The 21,460-nt window shown below is 43.8% G+C and overlaps 1 protein-coding gene across 4 annotated transcripts in view; it reads left to right on the top strand.

Moving 5' to 3' along the window:
• The window catches only part of LOC115087528 (retinol dehydrogenase 7-like), a 79,860-nt gene that overhangs the window by 52,235 nt on the left and 6,165 nt on the right, over window positions 1-21,460 (top strand). For 3 of the 4 annotated variants that reach the window (XM_029594862.1, XM_029594860.1, XM_029594861.1), the window contains exons 4-6: window positions 7,227-7,485; window positions 12,270-12,433; window positions 12,664-15,875. In XM_029594862.1, coding sequence (XP_029450722.1) covers window positions 7,227-7,485; window positions 12,270-12,433; window positions 12,664-12,857 — 617 coding nt within the window. In that variant the 3' untranslated portion in view covers window positions 12,858-15,875. Of the gene's footprint in view, window positions 1-7,226; window positions 7,486-12,269; window positions 12,434-12,663; window positions 15,876-21,460 lie in introns of those variants that run through there. The other variant, XM_029594863.1, reaches the window with a different exon arrangement.

Raw genomic sequence — 21,460 nt, 5'->3', positions numbered from 1 at the left:
TTTGATCATTAAGAATGTAGACAGCTGGGTGGCTGGTGGGCATGAGGATCACCTGGTAACATGCCTACCTGGTGAGAAAGTGTCAGACCTCATGTGTCACCTAGATAGGATTTTAGACAGTGCTGGGGAGGAGCCAGTTGTTTTGGTATATGTGGGCACCAATGACCTTGGAAAATGTGAGAGGGAGGTTCTGGAAGTCAAACTTAGGCTCTTAGGAAGAAAGCTGAAATCCAGAACCTCCAGGGTAGTATTCTCTGAATTGCTCCCTGTTCCACTCGCAGGTCCCCAGAGGCAGGCAGAGCTCCAGAGTCTCAATATGTGGATGAGATGATGGTGCAAGGAAGAGGGATTCAGTTTTGTAAGGAACAGGGTTAACCTTTTAGGGAAGGGGGAGTCTTTTCCGAAGGGATGGACTCCACCTTAACCAGGGTGGAACCAAGCTGCTGGTGCTAACCTTTAAAAAGGAGATAGAGCAGCTTTTAAACTAGAACAAAGGGGAAAGCCAACAATTGCTCAGCAGTGCATGATTTGGAGGGACGTATCTTCAATAGATACTAATGAAGCATTAGAGTTAGGGCATCCCGACAGAGAGGTTCCAATAATAAGAAAAGTAGTCCAAATGTGTTTAGTGCCTTATTGATAAATAATAACTTAGAGTGCACCTGACAATGGATTTCTAAGTAGTTTGTACCAGCCATCATGCATCATTTTAATTTAATTTAATTTTTTCAAGCACTTACCAATATTAAAATGACTTATTGATCTGTATTAATTTATAATTAATTTATATTTATTGCAGTTTATAAATATACAATATCATATAAAAAGTAAATAAAGAACTTTGTATTTATTTAATTAACATGATTTTTATCCTACACAATCTAATGTACTTGGCAGGTTACAATAAAAAACATATGCATTCATTATATTCAAATAAATTATGACATATATGACAAACAATCCATAATAAAAACAACATAAAAGATCATGAAGCCTGTTGCTCATATTTTTAACATGAAAGCCCTGTAAACATCATCTAATATTTGCAAATGCCTGCTTGAAATTAAAGGCTTTAACTTGCTTTCAAGGATGGCAACTTTCAAACCAGCAGGCAGGCACTCTTTGATGCTTGTGTGTCAGCGCGCGCCTAGATATGCACGCATGTTATAAAATAGCTCAACTGCACACACATGTGAGCCCAATTTTAAGTGAGCGTGCATTTATGCACATAAACCCCACTTCCTATGCATTGTCAGGGAATTTTAAAAGGGGCACGTGTCCAAGTCAATTCCAGGTTCACAAGTTCATCCAGCCAACAGCTATGCCCTCCAAACCCTACTGAATGAATAGCCTCCACTCCCCCCAGTTACCCCAGATCCTTAAAACCCCTCAGGTATGGCTACTTTTTCATTTTTTAAACTTAAACTTGTCCAGAGCAGAAGTAATCGTACCCTGCAGGGGATCTAGGCTCGCTTACAGGCTTACCAAGTATTTGAGGGATCGATTTACAAAGAAGCGCGCGTGCGTCCATGTGCACGCGGTTCCTAGCACGCGCATGTTATAAAATCGGATGGCTGCATATACATGCGCGCCGGAGTTTAAAATCTGCATGCGCATGTGCGGGCTGCACTCACTGGGGGGCCAAATTTTCCAATGATATGTGCGGCAGCGCAATGAGGCCTTCCCTCCCAGTCCATTTTAAGTAAGGAGCGGACTGGGAGGAAACTTCCATACCCCCCTGCCTAACATTCCTTCCCTTTCCCCTTTTCCCCTTTCCCCTTCCCCCTCACCCCCCCAACCCCTCAATCTAGCCTAACTAACCCTTTTTTTTTGTTTTGTAACTTACCTGCTCTGTTGAGCGTTTCCCGGGACAGCATACAATAGCGCTTTCCCCTGTTTTCCTAGTTCTTTTTTCAGGTTCTCTTTTACTCTCCCCTCCTGCCTTCTCTCAATCCTCCCTCGTACACACACACACAAGCTCTCTCTCACACACAGACTTTTTCTCACAGAGGCTCCCACGCTCGTATGCTCTCTTCCATACACATACACAGGGTCTCATATACTCTTTCTTACCCAGGCTCTCTCACTTGCTGTTTCTCACATGTAGGTTCCCACTCACACACACATACAAACAGACTCGCATTCTTACATGCTCTTTCTCACATGCAGATTCCCATTCCCATACACACTGGCTCCAACTGCCACATGCCCTCTCACTCTCTTGTACCCACATACTCTTCTCATTCACATCCACACAGAGACTCACACCGACATGCTCTCTCTCTCTCTCACACACATATACTCACACAGGTTCTCCATTCCACATGCTCTCTCCCTCGCTCTCAAACATACATACAGGCTCTTCATTCCCATGTGCTCTCTCTCTCTCTCTCTCACACATACATAGGCTTTTTACTACCATGCTCCCTCTCACACATACATACAGGTTTCTCACTCCATGCTCTCATTCACACATATACATGCACATACAGACTTTTGACTCCTATGCTCTCTCTCACACATACACACACACACACACACACACACACACAATCTATGCTCTCTCACACATACACAGACACAGCTTCTCATTCCCATGCTCTCTCTCATACACGGACACACAAAAACATATACTCTAACATACTCTATTAGGGTCTCTTCCTCTTTCCAGGACTCCTTGCTGCTATGGGCCTCTTCTTCCTGGGCCACACAGGATGAGCTCTGTGGCAGCCCTGCAATGGGTTTCTTCTTCTCGTGCCATGCAGGATGAGCTATGCAACAGCCCTGTGACCGAGCCTCTTTTCTCAAGCACTAGACAACACTGATTGGGTGGGCTTGACTGCAAATTCCACCCAGGCCCACCTGTGGCTGTGCCACAGGTTCCAAATATCTTCTTTATAGACATTTTTGGTTGGTAACACAGTAGTGCATGTAAGTATAATATACATATTGTTGTAAGTGATTTTTTACCTCAGAATGTCTTTTTTAATGTAAAATCTGTTATCATAAATGCATAATATTTAGTTGTGTGTAGGACTCTTACACAGAACCCTAATACCCTTACACAGGCCCTGAGAAAGAGAGGGAGGGGAATCCAAGGATTGGACCCTGGCCAGGAAGGATTAGATAGAATGGAACATAAAGGGAATGAGAGATATAAATTTAAGAGAGATCAGAGATGAAGTACCTGAACAAAAGGGTAAATCTAGAAAAATAGAATAAGGAAGATGGAGAAGAATCTGTGAGGGATGTCGGGGTGAAAATCTGAAAGAAACATAAGGGAGGGTGAGAGTGAGTGACAAAAAGAGCAGAAGGGAAGATGAGTTTGAGGAGAAGGAGGATTACTGAGATGATGATGCATCACAAGGCCCAGCAATACCAGGTGTGCAAACTGTGCAATTGTATAAAATGACACACTTTGGGGGTGGGGGGGAGGTTGGTGGCAGCAGCAAAGAGAGGGAGAGGACATCCCACATGCAGCCAAAGAAAGAACAGAGAGAGAGAGAGAGGCCTGGGACCACTGGTGGAGCCCATTCCACAAGCAGCCAAAGAAACAAAGGTGAGAGAGGCCCCAGTGAGGTCTTTGGAAGAGCTCTTCCCATCGGCATCCAAAGAAAGAAGAGAGCGCGAGAGGCCTTGATGGGGGCCACCAGTGGAGCCCATCCCACTTGTGGCTGAAGATACAAATGCGAGAGAAAGGCCCCAGGACGAGTGAGTGTCTGGGAGTATAAGAGAGGGTGTGTGTAAGTGAGTGAGACAGAGTGTGTGTATGTGTGTGTGTGTGTGTGTGTGTGTGTGTTAGAGAGTTTGTGTATATGAGAGAGAGAAGGGAAAGTCTGTGTGCACCCGTTCCCTCTTTACCCCCAACTAACCCATGACCATTAGGGTGAATGGAAATCAAACCTTCCCAGTTATGCAGCTGAGGGTTGAGGGAGGGAGAACAAGTCAGGGAGCAGTGACTTACAGGGGGTGGGAGTAACGTGCTGGAGTCAGCAAGGGAGGAAGCAGAAAACTGCTGGGGTCATCCCTAGAGAGGGGAAAAAATGGTAGTGGTGGCAGAGAGAGAGAGAGAGAGAGAGAGAGAGTGAGAGGGAGAATGGATTAGCAGGGAAGGGGTAGAACAGAGAAAGCAAATACGCATTTATTCCTTCCCCCTGCTAATTAACAGCAGTCTCAGGTGATCACAACTCAAAAATTCCCAGATATATCGGAGTTTTAATAAATCACGGTAACAAAATAATGTGAGCAGAAGGACTTGTTTAATATGCATAAAACATCTTACATGCGCATAAATCCCCACAGCAGGAACGCCAAGTTCAGCCCCATAGACTAAACAATAGCACCAGAAACATAACTCCACCTCTGACCAGGAATTACATTTCCAGCATTAGGAAAATATTGGGTAAGCCTGTGCATCTCTCTGCATTAATGCCTTGACTAAGCTGGGATTTGCATGGAAGCACGCTAAGGTATGCACACGTTTTGTGCACTGAAGTCCTTGTTAAATTGGAGTAAAGTTGTAAACAAAAATGTATTCACAACTGTGCATTTACATATGTGCAAAGCTGAATGTGTTACGAGCGCGCGCGGGCGCGGTCGTCGTAAGCGGGTGGTGAGCCCTTGGGCCACGGCAGGACTCAAGGAGGAGCCCCAAGCCCCACCGTGGGAGGTGAGCTGAGCAGGCATGGTGAGCCAGGCAGGCAGGAACAGAAGCAAGGAGTCCGACCCTCAGCCGGACCTGCATGCCCATGGTAGCCAACACGGGGAAGTTGACTAATGAACGGTCCTCCGACTGTTCCCGGCCCTTTCGGACCCGCCGCAGGGAACGGCAATGGGCAGCAGGCCGGACAGAGGCGAGGGCAGACAGAGTCCTTAAACGGAAGACATCAGACGGGGCAGAAGCAGACATCCAAGAGAGGCTGAAGCAAGACGGAGACATCAGGGCAAGGGCTGAAGCGAGACACAGGAAAGATCCAGGCGAGCAGGAACTCCGATGCTGGGATACTCACATCCGAAGCCCCCTCGGCTGGCAGAAGCTCAAGAGCCCATGGGACGAATCTCTCCTGTTGGCCACTCCAGGGCCTAACAGGACAGAAGGCTCAGGAACCAGACGAGGACGTAGGTCAAGGCAGAGACAGGAAGACATCCGGGCAAGGGCTGAAGCAGACACTGTAGACAAGGCTGGACGGAAACATGGCACTGTCCATCAGGGCGCTCTACTCAGCCCACCCGTGGGACTGAGTCGCGGACCACCCTGTCCCAGACGCGCCCTACACAGCCCAGGAAGGCTGGTCACGGACCACGCTGAGAAGGAGGGTGCGGGGAAGACCCAGGCGAACAGGAACTCCGATGCTGGGATACTCACATCCGAAGTCCTTACGGCTGGCAGGAACAGGAGCATACATCTAGGCTCATACATCCTCAAACTAATTTACAAACAACAAAAGTAAGAGATTTGGGCGCAATCATCGATAATAGACTTAATTTAAAAGCTTTCATAAACCAAACTACTAAAGACTGCTTTCATAAACTGCATATTCTAAAAAGAATTAGACCACTGTTCCACAACCATGACTACAGGACTATCCTACAAGCAATAATCTTCTCCAAGTTAGACTATTGCAATTCTTTATTATTAGGTACCCCATCAGCACACACCAAACCACTACAAATGGTTCAAAATACTGCAGCCAGAATCCTAACTAATACAAAGAGAAGAGAGCACATTTCCCCAATCCTTAAAGAATTACACTGGCTACCAATTCATTTCAGAATTCTTTATAAGTCAATCACCATAATCTACAAATCCATCCAACAAATCGCCCCTCTCAACCTACAAATCCCTTTCATAAAACATACTTCCTCCAGACCCATAAGAGAGTACTACAAAGAGTCACTACAAGTACCGCCTTCCAAAACTTCCCTCCACATAACTTACAGAGATAGGGCTTTCTCCACAGCAGGACCCACGCTTTGGAACTCCATACCAACGGAACTTAGACAGGAACCCTGCTTACTGACTTTCAGAAAAAGACTTAAAACATGGCTTTTCAAACAAGCCTTCCCAGACGCAGATTAAAAACTATTCTATCCGATTTTCAACCTCCAATCAACATATTTTATTATTATAACCATCCTGGTATCCTACCCCTAAGCATTATTATCATCCAGAATCTTCATTACTTATGATTTCGCCTTTATTGTTAAACTACATACTTGTACGGAACAATTCATTGCAATTCTCAAACATCCATTTTTGGAAATTCCTCCATTCTACAGGTTTATACACTTTGTTAAAGTTTCTATCTTGTCTTCTTCTTGCTCCTAGTTGTACGTCTCCCTGTTTATTGTAACTGCATCTATATTATTTATAGTTCATATTATTTCGTTCTCTGTTCCAGTTATCACCCATTGTTTATTGTAAACCGGCTTGATGTGATATTTTCACGAATGCCGGTATAGAAAAAATTAAAATAAATAAATAAATAAATAGGCAGAGACACTGGACAGGGATCCATCAAGCAAATGAGATCACGGAAGACCTGGATCAGCACGGTTACAGACGACTGTAATGCACAATCTGCAGGCCCTTTGCAAGAGAACAGAAAGTCCTTAAGTACTGGAGGTAGAAGGCAACTCCCTGGGAGGAGCTTGCCAGGACCGCCCACAGCTGGTCCTATAACTGGGGAAGAGAGCTGCGGGCCAGCCCCTAGGGAAGGGCGTCGCCAGACAGGAAGTCCAAACGCAGAGGCATGCAAGCCACAGGCACAGCTAGGCCTCTCAGGCCCTGGAGCAAGTCCCGGATGGAACGTAGGCGAGGCCCTGGCTTCAGAGCGGCCTCTGGAGGAAGGTAAGAGACCTCCTGTAGCGCAGCAGCAGGGGGGATCGCAACAGAATGCATCTTATTACATCAACCTATGGGGATTGTGCCATTTGAGTGGAGTGGGGGGGAGGGGGCGTTTGGCAGGAAGGAAGGTTTTGGAGGTTTGGGACATAAAACTGATAGGTCATGGGGAAGGTAATTTGCTACTTTTCCCTTCCTGCCCCACCTTCCCACAACAGGCATAGGCCTAATAGGTCTGTGTGTAAATCTGGGCCTGGACAGATCTGGAGCATCAGGCAATGGTTCGGGTTGGCTGGCTGCTAGCAGCTGTAGAGAGCTGCTTTGTTCATGAGGCCTGGCTTCTGTGGGTGTATATGTAACATTTGCTGGCTTCTCTTTTCAGGACTCTGGGGTCTCGTGAACAATGCTGGGATAGCTGTCCCTTTGGCCCCCAACGAGTGGCTGACGAAAGATGACTTCCTGAAGATACTGAATGTGAACCTGGTGGGGGTGATCGATGTGACGCTCAGCCTGCTCCCCCTGATCAGAAAAGCCAAGGGGAGGGTCGTCAACGTTGCCAGTTTTGCAGGCAGGATAAGTTTTGTAGGAGGTGGCTACTGCATCTCTAAATACGGAGTGGAGGCTTTCTCGGACAGTCTCAGGTGAACAAAGCAGGAAGTGGCTTTATTTTTACATGGATATTGAGAAGAGCAGGTCAAAGTGATACTTTCTTGTTCCTTTAGTACCACTACTGGTTCTGTTTAATAAACTTGTATTAATAAGCTAAAAAAGAGACTTCACTAAATCAACCAAACACATGGAGTGGAGCCATCACATACACACCACGAAACATTTATATAGTGCTACACGGTGTACCCAGTGCTGTGCAGACACCAGTGGCGTAGCCACGGGTGGGCCTGGGTGGGCAGGTGCCCACCCAACTTAGACCCAGGCCCACCCAACTGGCACCGGAACTGCAAGGCTGTCGCGGGATCCCATCCCCGCAACAGCGAACAAGAGAACCCACGCCTCGCGCGCCATCACGGCACACATGGGGAAGCGCTGCTGCGGCCGTATGGCCAACCGGTCTTCCTGTTCGGGGGGGGAGCGGAAGCGCCGCGCGCAGGAGAGGCAGCTGATCTTCCTGCTCTGGGGGAGAAAGAGGAAGCTGTGCACGTGCTTGAATGTGTATGTGTGGATGAGAATGGGAGTGTGTGGGTGAAAACTGGAGCCTGGGTGGGTATGTGGGTGAGAATGGAAGCTTGAATATGTGGGTGAATGGGAGCTCGAATGTGTGTATGTGTGGTTGAGAATGGGAGCCTGGGTTTGTGGGTGAGTGAGAATGGGAGCTTGAATGTGTGTATATATGGGTGAGAATGAGAGCCTGGGTTTGTGTGGGTGGGTGAGAATGGAAGCTTGAATATGTGGATAAGAATGGGTGCTTGAATGTGTGTATGTGTGGGTGAGAATAGGATCTTAAATGTGTATATGTATGGATGAGAATGGGAGCTTGAATATGTGTGGGTGAGACTGGGAGCATGGGTTTGTGGGTGAGAATGGGAGTCTGGGTTTATGTGTGTGGGTGAGAATGGGTGCCTGGATGTGCGTCTGTGTGTGCATAAGAATATAAGCCTGGGGAGGGGTGAGAAAGTGAGAACTTGTATGTGTGTCTGCAGAGAATGTGAGCTTGGGGGGAGAGCAAGTGAGAGTGACAGCTTGAGTGTGTGAGAGGGAGTCTGTGAGAGAAAGCGTGTATGTGTGTGTGTGTGTGTGTGTGTGTGTGTGGAAGGAAAGAAGACAGTAATAGAAGAAAGACACTGAAAAGGAATTAGGTAATGAGCTATAAGGGAAAAAATGGGAAAAAGAGACCAGGACCAACTGATTAGAAAAATACAAAGATCAGACAACAAAGGTAAAAATATATATCTATATTTTGAGATGTTAGCAATTTAAATATAAGCAACACAACCGCTCTCTCAAAATTTATGGACAGGTAGGAGCCGTGTATAAAATCGTAATAATAAGAAGGCTAAAGTACCACAAATCACCGTGAATTATGTTTGTATCATTAAGTAAACCTCATACTTAGGCGTAGATGTGAATGCTATGCTGCATAATTTGGCATTATTTATCAGTAAAAAAACAACTAGTAGACCTGCATGCCTACAGCCCACCCATGTTAACCTTGTGCCCACCCAAAAAATCAATTCTGGCTACGCCACTGGCAGACACATAGAGAGTCCCAGCTCTGCAGAGCTTACATTGGACACTGAGCACAGGGTCAATTTTGTGGGTCAGGGATCTTTGCTTTTTAAAGTCTCAGGGAGTGCACAGTCAGAGGGGTGAGGGGGGGGGGAAATAAAGGTAGGACCATTTGCTTCTGCTAGGGGAGGTGAGTTACATGTAAACATGACTCCTGCTGTCTAGTCTGGATGTTAGGCCAATATTTCCTCTCTCTTCTTTTTCCCTTACACCCATTAACAGGTGGCTTGGTCACTGTAAAGGACACTGGAGCAGAGTCTGTAAAAGGAACTTTTTATTGGGGAAAATAGAGCAAAACAGTTGCAATCAGGGAGGGCAATGTCTGCAGCCACTATTACTATTACTGTAGCTAAACATCACCACAGCACAGGCACACACAGGAGGCATTCTCCATAGTAACATAGTAATGACGGCAGAAAAAGACCAAAATGGTCCATCTAGTCTACCCAGCAAGCTTCCCAAGGTAATAACTGCTGCTCCGTGCAGGTTACCCTCATGTTTCTGTTAAGAGTAGTAACTACCACTTCATGCCAGTTAAACTTTTTATTTATTCCCATCCTCTAGCCTTTAGGGATCCACAGTGTTTATCCCATGCCACTTTGAAATCCTTCACTGTTTTAGTCTTCACCACTTCCTCCGGAAGGGCACTCCATGCATCCACCACCCTCTCAGTGAAGAAATATTTCCTGACATTGGTTCTAAGCCTTCCTCCCTGGAGTTTCAAATCATGACCCTTAATTCTACTAAATTGTTTCCAATTGAAAAGGTTTGTGACGATCGTGGATCATTAAAACCTTTCAAGTATCTGAAGGTCTGTATTATATCACCCCTGCTACTCCTCTCCTCCAGGGTATACATATTCAGTTTCTTCAACCTCTCCTCATAAGTCATTTGATGGACACCACCCACCATTTTGGTCACCCTTCTCTGGAACGCCTCCATCCTGTCTCTGTCTCCTTTGAGATACGGACTCCAGAACTGAACACAGTACTCCAGGTGAGGCCTCACCAAGGACCTGTACAAGGGGATTATCACTTCCCTTTTCTTACTAGATATTCCTCTCTCTATGCAGCCTAGCATTCTTCTGGCTTTGGCTATCACCATGTCACACTGCTTCGTCGACTTCAGGTTGTTAGACACTATCACCCCAAGATCTCTCTCCCCTGCTTCGTGCACATCAACCCTTCAGCCCCCATTGCATATAGTTCTTTCGGATTACCACACCCCAGATACATAACTCTTTATTTCTTGGCATTGAATCCCAGCTGCCATATCTTCGACCACTCTTCCAGCTTCCTTAAATCCTGTCTCATTCACTGTACTCCTTCCGGCATGTCCACTCTGTTGCAGATCTTAGTATCATCTGCAAATAGACAAAATTTTCCTTCTATTCCTTCCACAATGTCGCTCATGAAGATGTTGAACAGAACCGGTCCCAACTCCGATCTCTGTGGCACTCCATTAACACCATTATCTCTTCAGTGTAGGTTTCATTTACCATCATCCGTTGTCTTCTATCCGTCAACCAGTTTGTAATCCACGCCAACACCTTGGAGCTGACTTCCAAGCTTCTCATTTTGTTGATGAGTCTTCTATGTGAGACGTTATCAAAAGCTTTACTAAAATCCAACTAAATTACATCGAGCGCTCTTCCCTGATCCAGTTTTCTAGTCACCCAATCAAAGAAATCAATTAGATTTGTCTGACAAGACTTTCCCCTGGTGAATCCATGCTGCTTCTGATCAAGCAACCCACTGGATTGTAGATAGTTCAGTATCCTTTCCTTCAGGAGAGTCTCTATTAATTTTCCCACCACGAGGTGATGCTAACCGGCCTGTAGTTTCCTGCCTCTTCTCTGCTCCCACTCTTGTGAAGTGGGACCACCACCGTTCTTCTCCAGTCACTAGGCACCACACCCTTTTCCAGGGATCTATTGAACAGGTCACGCAGCGGACCTGCCAACACATCTCTGAGTTCCCTCAGTATTCTGGGATGAACTTCATCAGACCCCATGGCTTTGTTCACTTTCTGTTTTCTTTGCTCTTCCCATGCATTCTTTTCTGTAAACAGAGTTTCATCTACTCCACTCCCTTCTACAGTCTTGATAACAAGTGACGGTCCTTCTCCAGGGTCTTCTTTAGTGAACACTGAACTGAAGTATTTGTTTAATATTTCTGCTAATTCATCATCTCTCTCCACCCATTGATCCTTATCCCCTTTCAATTTCACTATACCACTATATACCTTTCTCCCACCATCGGCCTTGACACACAAGACTGTGACAGCCAAAAGAATGATGGGCACAGGCAGGTTAGGAATTGAAGGCTATGTCAAAAATATATTTAGTTTTTAGGAGGGATTTTAATGTGGCCAGGGAGGAAGCAGGATGCACCAAGAAGGTTGTTCCAGGCATTTGGTGATTAAGATGGAAGTTACAAAGCTTAGATTTGGCAATGGAGGAAAGGAGTACAGATATCAACTTACCTGAGGAATGGAGTTCAGGAGCAGAAGTGTGGGGAGAAATGAGAGAGGAGAGGTAATGACTGAGGAGCTGCAGATGGAAAAGTGAGGAGGATAAACATTATAACTAGTAGAAGGTATCATTAATAAAAGGGGAATCATGATTAAATTCTGTACTAAGCACTATTATTAATCTAAGTGTGTTGGTGACACCCTAAATAAGGGTTTCTTTTCCTCACTTTGTCTGGTATATGACTGTATATGATGGCTCCTCTGTGCGTGTTTGGTCTATTTAATAAACTCCAACAGGCTGTATCGGAGGCCAGTGCATTGCATCTGTGCTCCTCAGAGATGGGGAGCTTCTGTCTCATAGAGACCACTCCCAGAGACATCAGTCCCAGTATCTGAGCCCAGAGCAGTCTGTCAGTGCATATCAGAGTCAGAGAGCATCTCTCTCCCAGAAGGATCATTAACTTGGAAGTTCAAAATGTTCCAGCAACATGAGTGAGCCTGTAAGAGAGTGTTGTGGACACGTCTGTAGCATGCAGAGTGCATTTGTCTCCATGAATTGTAAATATGTATTAGGTGTTTTGCCAGTGTTTTTAGAGTCACTGAGGCCGTGATGTGAGTGAAGGGGGCTGTGATGAAAGCTGAGGGCATGGTAGGATAGAAAGATGAGTCCAAAAACCAGAAGTGGAAAGGAAACTGAGTTCTTGCATTACAGACAAGAGCTGTGTTCCTTCGGTGTGAAAGTCTGCATCATCGAACCCGGTATTTTCAAAACGTTCGCCACAGACACCCAGGGAACAAAAAAGAGCCTTCAACAGATCTGGAACCGCCTGCCAGTCGAGATCAAGGAAAGCTACGGACAGGACTCCTACAACAAGAGTAAGTCTTCTGTTCTCTCTTTATACAGGATAGACATTTTGAACACTGATATATCAGGGGATGGAATCTCTTATGGTAGAAGAATGTCATTTGTGGGGCTGTTGGTACCTGAGGAACTGTGAAACTTTCTAGTTATAGTCCCATGAATTTGGTGATTTTTTAAAGCCATATCTGGTTGGAAGGTTTGCTTGCAGCAGTTGATGTTATTCTGCTTTGGCCTGCTTATACAGTTTCCAAGAAGGTGCACTATTTGGACCTGGTCTGTAATTCCAAGCTGACCCTGGTGACGGACTGCATGGAGCATGCTCTGACAGCGGTGCACCCCCACACACGTTACTCTGCTGGCAGGGATACTAAACTCATCTACCTCCCGTTTTCCTACTTACCAACCTCCCTGGCAGACTTCCTGATAAGCCTGATGTAATGAACTAATGGCACTCAAATGCCTCCAAGACTCTGCTGGAATATAATACCAGAGGTTTTCATTGTTAGCAGAAAGAAGTTTATCATCATTGTTAGTTTGATCATCAGCCAAAGAGAAGATATTGGGCCTTATTCCATAAATATTTTTACTGAAAGCACCAAATGGGGTAATCATTTTTGAAAAAAGCCCATTGAATATTTTATGTATGATTTATTGTAGCCCAAATCCTACTGATACATTTTGGGTCTAGTCCTGTGAAAACTGTAGATGACAGCAGATAACAACCAATTGGCCTACCTAATCTGCCCAAGCTTCTGTAGGTAAGGATATCTCCTGGCTGTCACCATAAAAGTTTGACTGCCTGCAGGGTATCGCACTTTATCCAAGTCAGGATTCATATTGTCTCCTATTTGGTTTTCCATTATTGTGGGTAGCTAAGCATGCAAGTTCCCATACTAAACCCAGCACCAATGCCCATCCTTCTTTCCCCTCACTGAATCTTTATTCACCCTCTCAATCCAGTGCTTCAAACTGCCCTTTCTAAACAGATTTCAATTCTGTCTTGGTATCTCAGTTTCTTCCACTTCTGCTGTTAGATTATTCCAGGCATCCATCACAGTTATGTTATTTTTATTTCTATGCCGGCTCACAAAAAATCATAATTATGCACACACGATTAAAATCAAGCATGTAGAGACAGCTAATAAAAGCAAACAAGGAATAAATACAATTAAAAGAGCACCTAATTAAAACATAAAATTTAAAATTCTCATATATTCAATAAACAATTGAGCCAGAAAGGTTAAAATAGCATTCAAATGAAATTAATGGAAAAAGAGACTATAGCTATTTAGGAAAAAGCTGGATAAAATGAAAAGTTTTTATTTTCTAAACAACTTAGAACATTGAATTAAGTATAGTCCCTTGGGCAAGTGATTCCAATAATGTGATGTGGCAACAGAGAAGCCATGTTTACGGAATTCAGTTAGTCATACTTGATGCACCAATGGAACCTCCAATAAGAGCTTTTGAGAGGATCTTAATTTTCTTGCAGGGCAATAAGGCTTTAGCATTGCAGATATCCAAGGAATAGCAAAGCGGTTGTGAAAATCATGCACCAGGATAGTTATTTTATAATTGATCCTTGAATGGGCAAGGAGCCAATGAAGATCTGCCAGAACAGGGGATTATATGGACACGCATTGTAAGACCAGAGACCAGATGAGCTGCTGCATTCTGTAGAATTTGGATCGGCTTAATGACAGACAGGGTATGGCCTAAGTACAACTTATTGCAGTAGTCAAGAATGGGTATGATCACATTAACTGCACTACAATACGAAAAGTCACATGAATGTAGGAGAGGTTTGAGTAGCATAGTAACTGAAACTTATAAAAGCCCAATTTTACCACAGTCTTAATTTGAGGAACAAAAGATAGTGTTAAATCAATGACAATAGCAAGGTTTCATGCTTGAGAACTCAATTTCATTGTAACCCCTTGAATTGAAATGGACATTGGTCTTGGGATGGCATCATGGTGTTGTAAAAGTACAAATTCAGTTTTAGATAGAGTTAAATGATAATCTATTTTCACCAAGTCAGGATTTAATGGATGTCATACAAGAGGAAACCCTTTTTAATATCTCAGGCCATGAATCTTCAATAGGTAACAAAAATTGTATGTTGTCTGCATAAATTAGAAAGTTCTCACAGAGGCCAGCCAAAAGATCGCAGATGGAGCTAAATAGATGTTAAAGAGCAAGGCAGATAAGGCTGACCCTTGTGGAACTCCTGAAATTATGGGATACCAACTCAACGTTTTCTCATTACACCAGAACTGTTGTTTCTATTCTGAATATAAATTTGAAACCATCTTAGAACTAGGCCTGAAATACCAAGTTCATTCATACTGTTGTGATGTCCAGCATTACCAAAATATAACTATGGCCTTTATCAAAACCACGTCTCATGATGTCCATGAGAGAGATCAAAAGCATCTCAGTATTAAAAGCCTTTCTAAACCCATACTGAAAATGGTAGAGACCAGTATTATCAATGATGAAGGTCTCTAATTGATTTAAAACGAATGATTCTAAAATTATGATAACAATGGTAACAAAGAGATGGGTCTAAAATTTAAGAAGTCAGTTTGATCAAGACCCTGTTTTTTCAATAAAGATCGAACAGTGGTCAGTTTGAGTGAGTCTGGATCAAAACCCTCTGATAGAGAAAGTGTTGGAGTCATTTTTTGTTACTTTTTGCTGAGGATGTAGAGGATAGGCTGTATGGATTCAGAGTTTTCACCCAGGCACAAACTAGTTTGAAGGCCATAGGCCAACCTCTGAGTGAACTCCTGTTTACTGTCTTGCAATGTGAAATGTTTACGAACAAGCGACAGTCTGTTCAGTTAGTTATTCCATTCAATCTATGATGAGAAAGCAAGCTATTAACTTATATTAAATCCTGAGAGAGAGAATGAAGGACGCACAGCTGTTTCTGAAAACCGATAAGAACTCAGAGGGAGGGAACCCTGTTGCATTTCAAAAGTATTTCTAGTGTATAAGGGGAGACAGTGAGAAAGAGAGAGAGAGAGAGAGCCCTGGACGTGATGGTATGGCTGAACCTTTGGAAATGTAAGCTTTTGATATCTATGTAGCAATTGTTATTATCTACCATTATTTCTTCTATTTGATCTGATTTTATTTGTTCTATCCTCCTATTGCTCAAATAAACGTGACATACTGAATCAAAGTGTGTGGCTCTTTGTGTTGGGGATAAGTTCCTGGGTTCAAGCCCCCAGATATAATCTCAGTAACTGTGTGTGTCCATTTGTGTAGGGGATAAGCCCCTGGGTTCAAGCCCTCAGATATAATCCTAATAATTGTGTATTTATATGAGATTAGCCTCCGAGGTCAGAGCCTCTGGGCAGGATACCAGTGTGCATGGTCTGAACCCATAACAGAAAGTTCAGTTACTCACCTTGGAAAGGTGTTAAGGTAGTGTGATTTGGTTTGATTAGGTACCAACATTTGTTAATCAAGAGAGCAGTGAGTCACTCTGGTTGACTAACTGAAGGTTGTGTGATTGATTTGATTAGGTACCATCATTTGTTAATCAGAACAGCAGTGAGTCACTCAGGACAACTAACTAGTGTAAATCTTAAATGCTTATTAAGTCTGATAAATGCTTATTAAGTAAATGCCTATTAAGTGCTTTTAAATGTGGTTCGTGCAGTTAGTATAGCTGTGTTTAAAAAAGGATTGGATAAGTTCTTGGAGGAGAAGTCCATTACCTGCTATTAAGTTCACTTAGAGAATAGCCACTGCCATTAGCAATGGTTACATGGAATAGACTTAGTTTTTGGGTACTTGCCAGGTTCTTATGGCCTGGATTGGCCACTGTTGGAAACAGGATGCTGGGCTTGATGGACCCTTGGTCTGACCCAGTATGGCATTTTCTTATGTTCTTCTTATGTTCTTATGTTCTTAAATGCTTATTAAATGCTTATTAAGTCTGATGTAAACCTAACTTTTTGTTGACTGTTATTTGTAATTATTATTTGCAATTATGGGTATTTATTTATAATGATTTATAATAATTTAATTCTTGTTCTCTGCTTTATCTATAAGTTCTAAGTTCTTACGAAGTTAGCCCTATTATTTGTACCCACTTGTTTGATGTAATTTCCAACTTTGGTTCTATGTAAACCGGTATGTACTAGTACATGAACATCGGTATATAAAAGCCTTTAAATAAATAAATAATAAATAACAAATCTCCAAAGGGACTGTTTTGCACTAATTTACCTTAGAAACACAATATATATTGCAAGGGAAGAGCTCAGTAACCCGCAATCCAGTGGAAGCACCTTGCTGGTGGCTGAAAGGAATCAGTAAGTTTTGCTTGAGAAATTTTCTTTTTTAAAAGTATTGGGGTGATGTTAACTATTGGGGAATATTATTTAGTGTGTTTGTGTGTTTTGTGCTTTTAATAGTCACTAAGGCAGCGAATAAACAGACGTTATCTTAATGGAGCTAAAATCACTGAAAGCATGAGACTAGTGGAGGTGTAAACCCAAGCAGGAAAAACCCTCCTACCAAGGGAGAAAAACTGAAGGACAGCAGCAGATTGGGAGGTGACCCTGGGTCTCCCTTGAATAAGGGGACCCCAACGGCAGATTGAGAGGTCCCCTAGGAATGTCTGGACATCAGTGGCAGATTGAATGGTTCCCCAGGAAGGTGTGGACCCCAACAAAAGATCAAGAGGTCCCCTAGGAGGAAGGGGGCTCCAGTGGCAGATTGGGAGGTGACCCTGGGTCCTCCTTGAGCAAGAAGACCCCAGCAGCAGATTGAGCAGTCCCCCAGGAGGGTGTGAACCCCAGCAGTAGATCAAATGGTCCCCAGGAGTGCATGGACCCCAGCATCAGATTGAACAGTTCCCCAGAAGAGCATGGACCCCAGCAACAGACCAAGAGATGGAATCAGATCCTAGGAGGGCACAGACTCCAGTATTGGCACGGACCTTTCAGCAGAGTGGAAGCAGCACCTAGGAAATGGCATTGATTTAGATACAATGGACCCCCCCAGGCCAACACATCCCACCAGCCCAGTTGAATCTTTTCACATGGGTGAGACTTGGGAAAAAATGGGGAGGATAATAAAACTTGATTAACCGGGAACCCAAGAGGTCTTTTCTCTTCTACGTGGTGGTATATTGTTTATTTATTTTATTTATTTATTATTTTTATATACCGACATGTGATCTCAATTGAGATATCACACCGGTTTTACATTCAGGTACTGTAGGTATTTCTCTATCCCCAGAGGGCTTACAATCTAAGTTTTTGTACCTGAGGCAATGGAGGGTAAAGTGACTTGCCCAAGGTCACAAGGAGCGACAGCAGGACTTGAACACTGGTCTCTTGGTTCACAGTCCACTGCTCTAACCACTAGGCTAAATATTGTTGGGGCCAACCACTCCAAGCTGCCAAATACTAAATATTCCTGCTAACTTGAAGAAATGTATATGGTTGTTTGGCCTGAGACTTTTAACCACAAATAGATAAGTGTGCAGTTTGACATCCTATTAGTGATTTATTTAGTATTGTAGAAATGTATATACTTATATAGCCTAGAACCTGTATATATCTGTACATACTGTCAGTCTTGCTCACAGTCCCATTTGTTTTCTTGGGGTGAAGGGAGGGAAATCCCACTCACTAACTAGGGATGTGCAGAGGGACGCCATACATTGCATTCAGGATTCAGATTCGTCAGGGAGCAGATACGTTGCATTCGGCAGTATGGTGCCCCGATGCGTTAATACGGCAATTTCTATTCGTGTCCCAGATAAAATTAAAATTAACTACAACCCTCCACCCTCCTGACCCCCCCCCCCCCCAGACTTACCAAAGCTCCCTGGTGGTCCAGCAGGGGGTCCGGGAGCCATCCCCTACACTCTCACACCCTCGGTACTGGTTTCATCATGGCGCTGATAGCCTTTGACCTACTATGTCACAGGGGCTACCGGTGCCATTGGGGCTATCATACCATCGATGCCATCTTGTGCTCCTACCATGTCCCCCAGGGACTTTTGGCCAGCTTGGGGGGCCTCCTGACCCACACAAGACTTGCCAAAAATCCAGCGAGGGTCCGGGAGCGACCTCCTGCACTCCGGCCGTCGGATGCCAGTACTCAAAATGGCGCCGATTGCCTTTGCCCTCACTATGTCACAGGGACCGACTGTCGGCCAAATGTCCCTGGGGTTCCAACAGGGGTCCCAGAGCAATCTCCTGCCCTCGGGCCATCGGTGCCAGTAATCAAAATGGCACCGATAGCCTTTTCCCATACTATGTCACAGGGGCTACCGGTGCCATTGGACAGCCCCTGTCACATGGTAGGAGCACAAGATGGTGCCGATGGCCATGTGACAGGGGCTGACCAATGGCACCGGTAGCCCATGTGACATAGTAGGTCAAAGGCTATCAGCACCATGATGAAACCAGCACCGAGGATGTGAGAGTGCAGGGGATGGCTCCCGGACCCCCCACTGGACCACCAGGGAGTTTTGATAAGTCTTGGGCAGGGGGTCAGGAGGGTGGAGGGGGGTTGTTTAAATTGATTTATTTAGGCGGCCGAATAATTCGGCGAAGATTCATGAATTCATGGGGAATCGCGATACATTTCACTTCCCCACGAATACAACGAAAATGGCAACATCCGTTGCGGATTGCCAATACATAGGGACTGAATGCACACCCCTATCACTAACATTTTCTTCCCCAGGTAGAGGCACCAGGCACCAAGAATGTGAGGACCAATGGTGTCTATCCTAGGGAGGGTCCCCTGCCAGCACAGTCCCGGACCCAGGAATACTCTGTGAGGGAAGGGGTGCACACAGACATTCTCCTCTCTCTCATCTATACGCAATCTCTAACACACACATATGTGTACACTCCCTCTCTCTCTCTCTTACACACACACATACTCACTCAAGTTGAGCCTTTCTCATCTTTGTTTCTGTGACCACCACTGGGATGCGCTCCTTCAGCAGGCCTCTCTATCTCTGTTCTTTCTTTGGCTGCTGAAGAGATGGCCTCTCCTTCTCTTTGCTGCTGCTGATGCCCCCCAGGTGTACCATTCTGTGCAATTGCACAGTTTGCACACCCAGTATTGCTAGGCCTCGTGATGCATCATCATCCCCCTACTGCTTCCCCTCCTTACTCCCATCTTCCCTTCTACTCTTGTTGATACTATCTCTCACCCTCCTTTATGTTTCCTTCAGGTTCCCTACTTATCCTCACAGGCTCCTGTCCATCTTCCTTATTCCATTTCTCTGAATAGCCCCCTTTACTTCAGGTACTTCTTCATAATCTCCCTTAAAATTATCTTTATCTTCCCTTTTATGTTCTTTTCTATTTAATCCGCCTGACCAGGATCCTATTTTTGGATTCCCCTCCTTCTGTAGCTCAGAGCCTTTGTAAGGTTATTAGGCTCCTTACACTTCTCCCCACACATTAAATATTATGCATTTATCATTTTTTACATGAAAAGGTCATTCTGAGCTAAAAATATCACTTACAACAACATGTATATTACATTTACATGCACTACTGTGGTGCCAACGAGAAATCCCTGCGAAAAAATAGTTGGAATACAAATGGTATTAGATCTATTGTAACATGTTAGTTGTGGGCTTGGCCCTCAGAAAGCCTTAAATACACTGAATTACAGTTACAATACAGTAAACCACTTAGCAACATTGATAAGCAGTCAAGACATTTTTTAAATTAATAAACATCCCATACCAAAGCAGCAATAACTGCCAGCATTCAAACAGTAATGACCCTGCCTATGTAAAGGCAACACTTCAAATATTACACCAGGCTCTAAAACACCAATACACCTCCAATTAGAAAACAGAACAAGCCAAGCTGTTATAAATCTCTGCACAGAAACTACAAGCTAGCAGAATGCTTCACCTCAATCACACAAGCAGAACACAGTCAAACCCTCTCCAAATACAGAATAAAAAGATCATAAAGTATACATAGAAACATGCAGACAAAAACTAAACTGGAAATCACAAGAAACCAAACTCTGAATGCAGTGCAATAATGGAAAAACCGAATCACCGTCATTCCTCAGAAAACAGAAAATAAAACCAAGAAATATAAAACCTCAATCACAATAGTAAAAATACATTAATAAAAGGAATACATATTTCAAAACAGCTGCCAAACAGCATAACATCCAATAATTTTAAACGAATATGCAATGTTTTAAAATGTTCCCAAATACCAATAAAATATTTGAAAACAGCAGGCACATCAAATATCGCCCAATAATTAAAACTATATATTTATTTATTTAAAACTTATTTCTAGCCCACACCCTCCAAAGTGCAGAGTGGGGAACAATATAGGGACTTGCATTAAAACAGAAAAACAACAGTAGTTAACTTGGAACCATTAGGATACAGACAAACATTAGGTCCAAACTGCTCTGTTAATGTATTCTGTCTGTGAAGGATTGGGGCTTACATTTATATATATAGGACAGTCAGGGAGAAGGTCTTTAGAGGCAACCTGGAAAAGACAATTTTTAAATTGTTTTCTAAAATCTTTGGGGCCCTTTATAATGTGCAAGTGAGAGGGTAAGGAGTTCCATATGGTTGGACTGGTGATGGAAAAAGCCCTCCCTGGTTGAATCGAGCCGGGCATGAAGTGGAGCTGGAATTGTTATAAATTGTTGGCTTGCAGAATGGAGAGGATGAGAAGGAGTATATAACTTAGGAGTAGCATTGATCCAAGGTGAGGTAATGTTATGAAGCATATTATGGATAATGAAAGCTATCTTGTATTTTATCTGCCATTGAATTGGAAGCCAATTGCATAAATATTGGAGTGATGGGTTCATGTAACTTTGTCCCTGTAAGTAAATGTGCGGCTGAGTTCTGGATGATCTGAAGTATCCTCAAAGTACAGCAGCCCAATGAATAAAGAATTGCAATAGTCAAGAGAAGAAAAAAATCAGAGACCGAAGAAGTGTCCAGAAGTCAACTAGATTTAAAATCAGTTTAATGTGACAGAGTAATTTCAATT

This window comes from Rhinatrema bivittatum, chromosome 3 (genome assembly GCF_901001135.1).
Source record: "Rhinatrema bivittatum chromosome 3, aRhiBiv1.1, whole genome shotgun sequence".
In the NCBI taxonomy this organism is placed as follows: domain Eukaryota; kingdom Metazoa; phylum Chordata; class Amphibia; order Gymnophiona; family Rhinatrematidae; genus Rhinatrema; species Rhinatrema bivittatum.
This window is presented reverse-complemented; position numbering and strand designations above follow the sequence as displayed.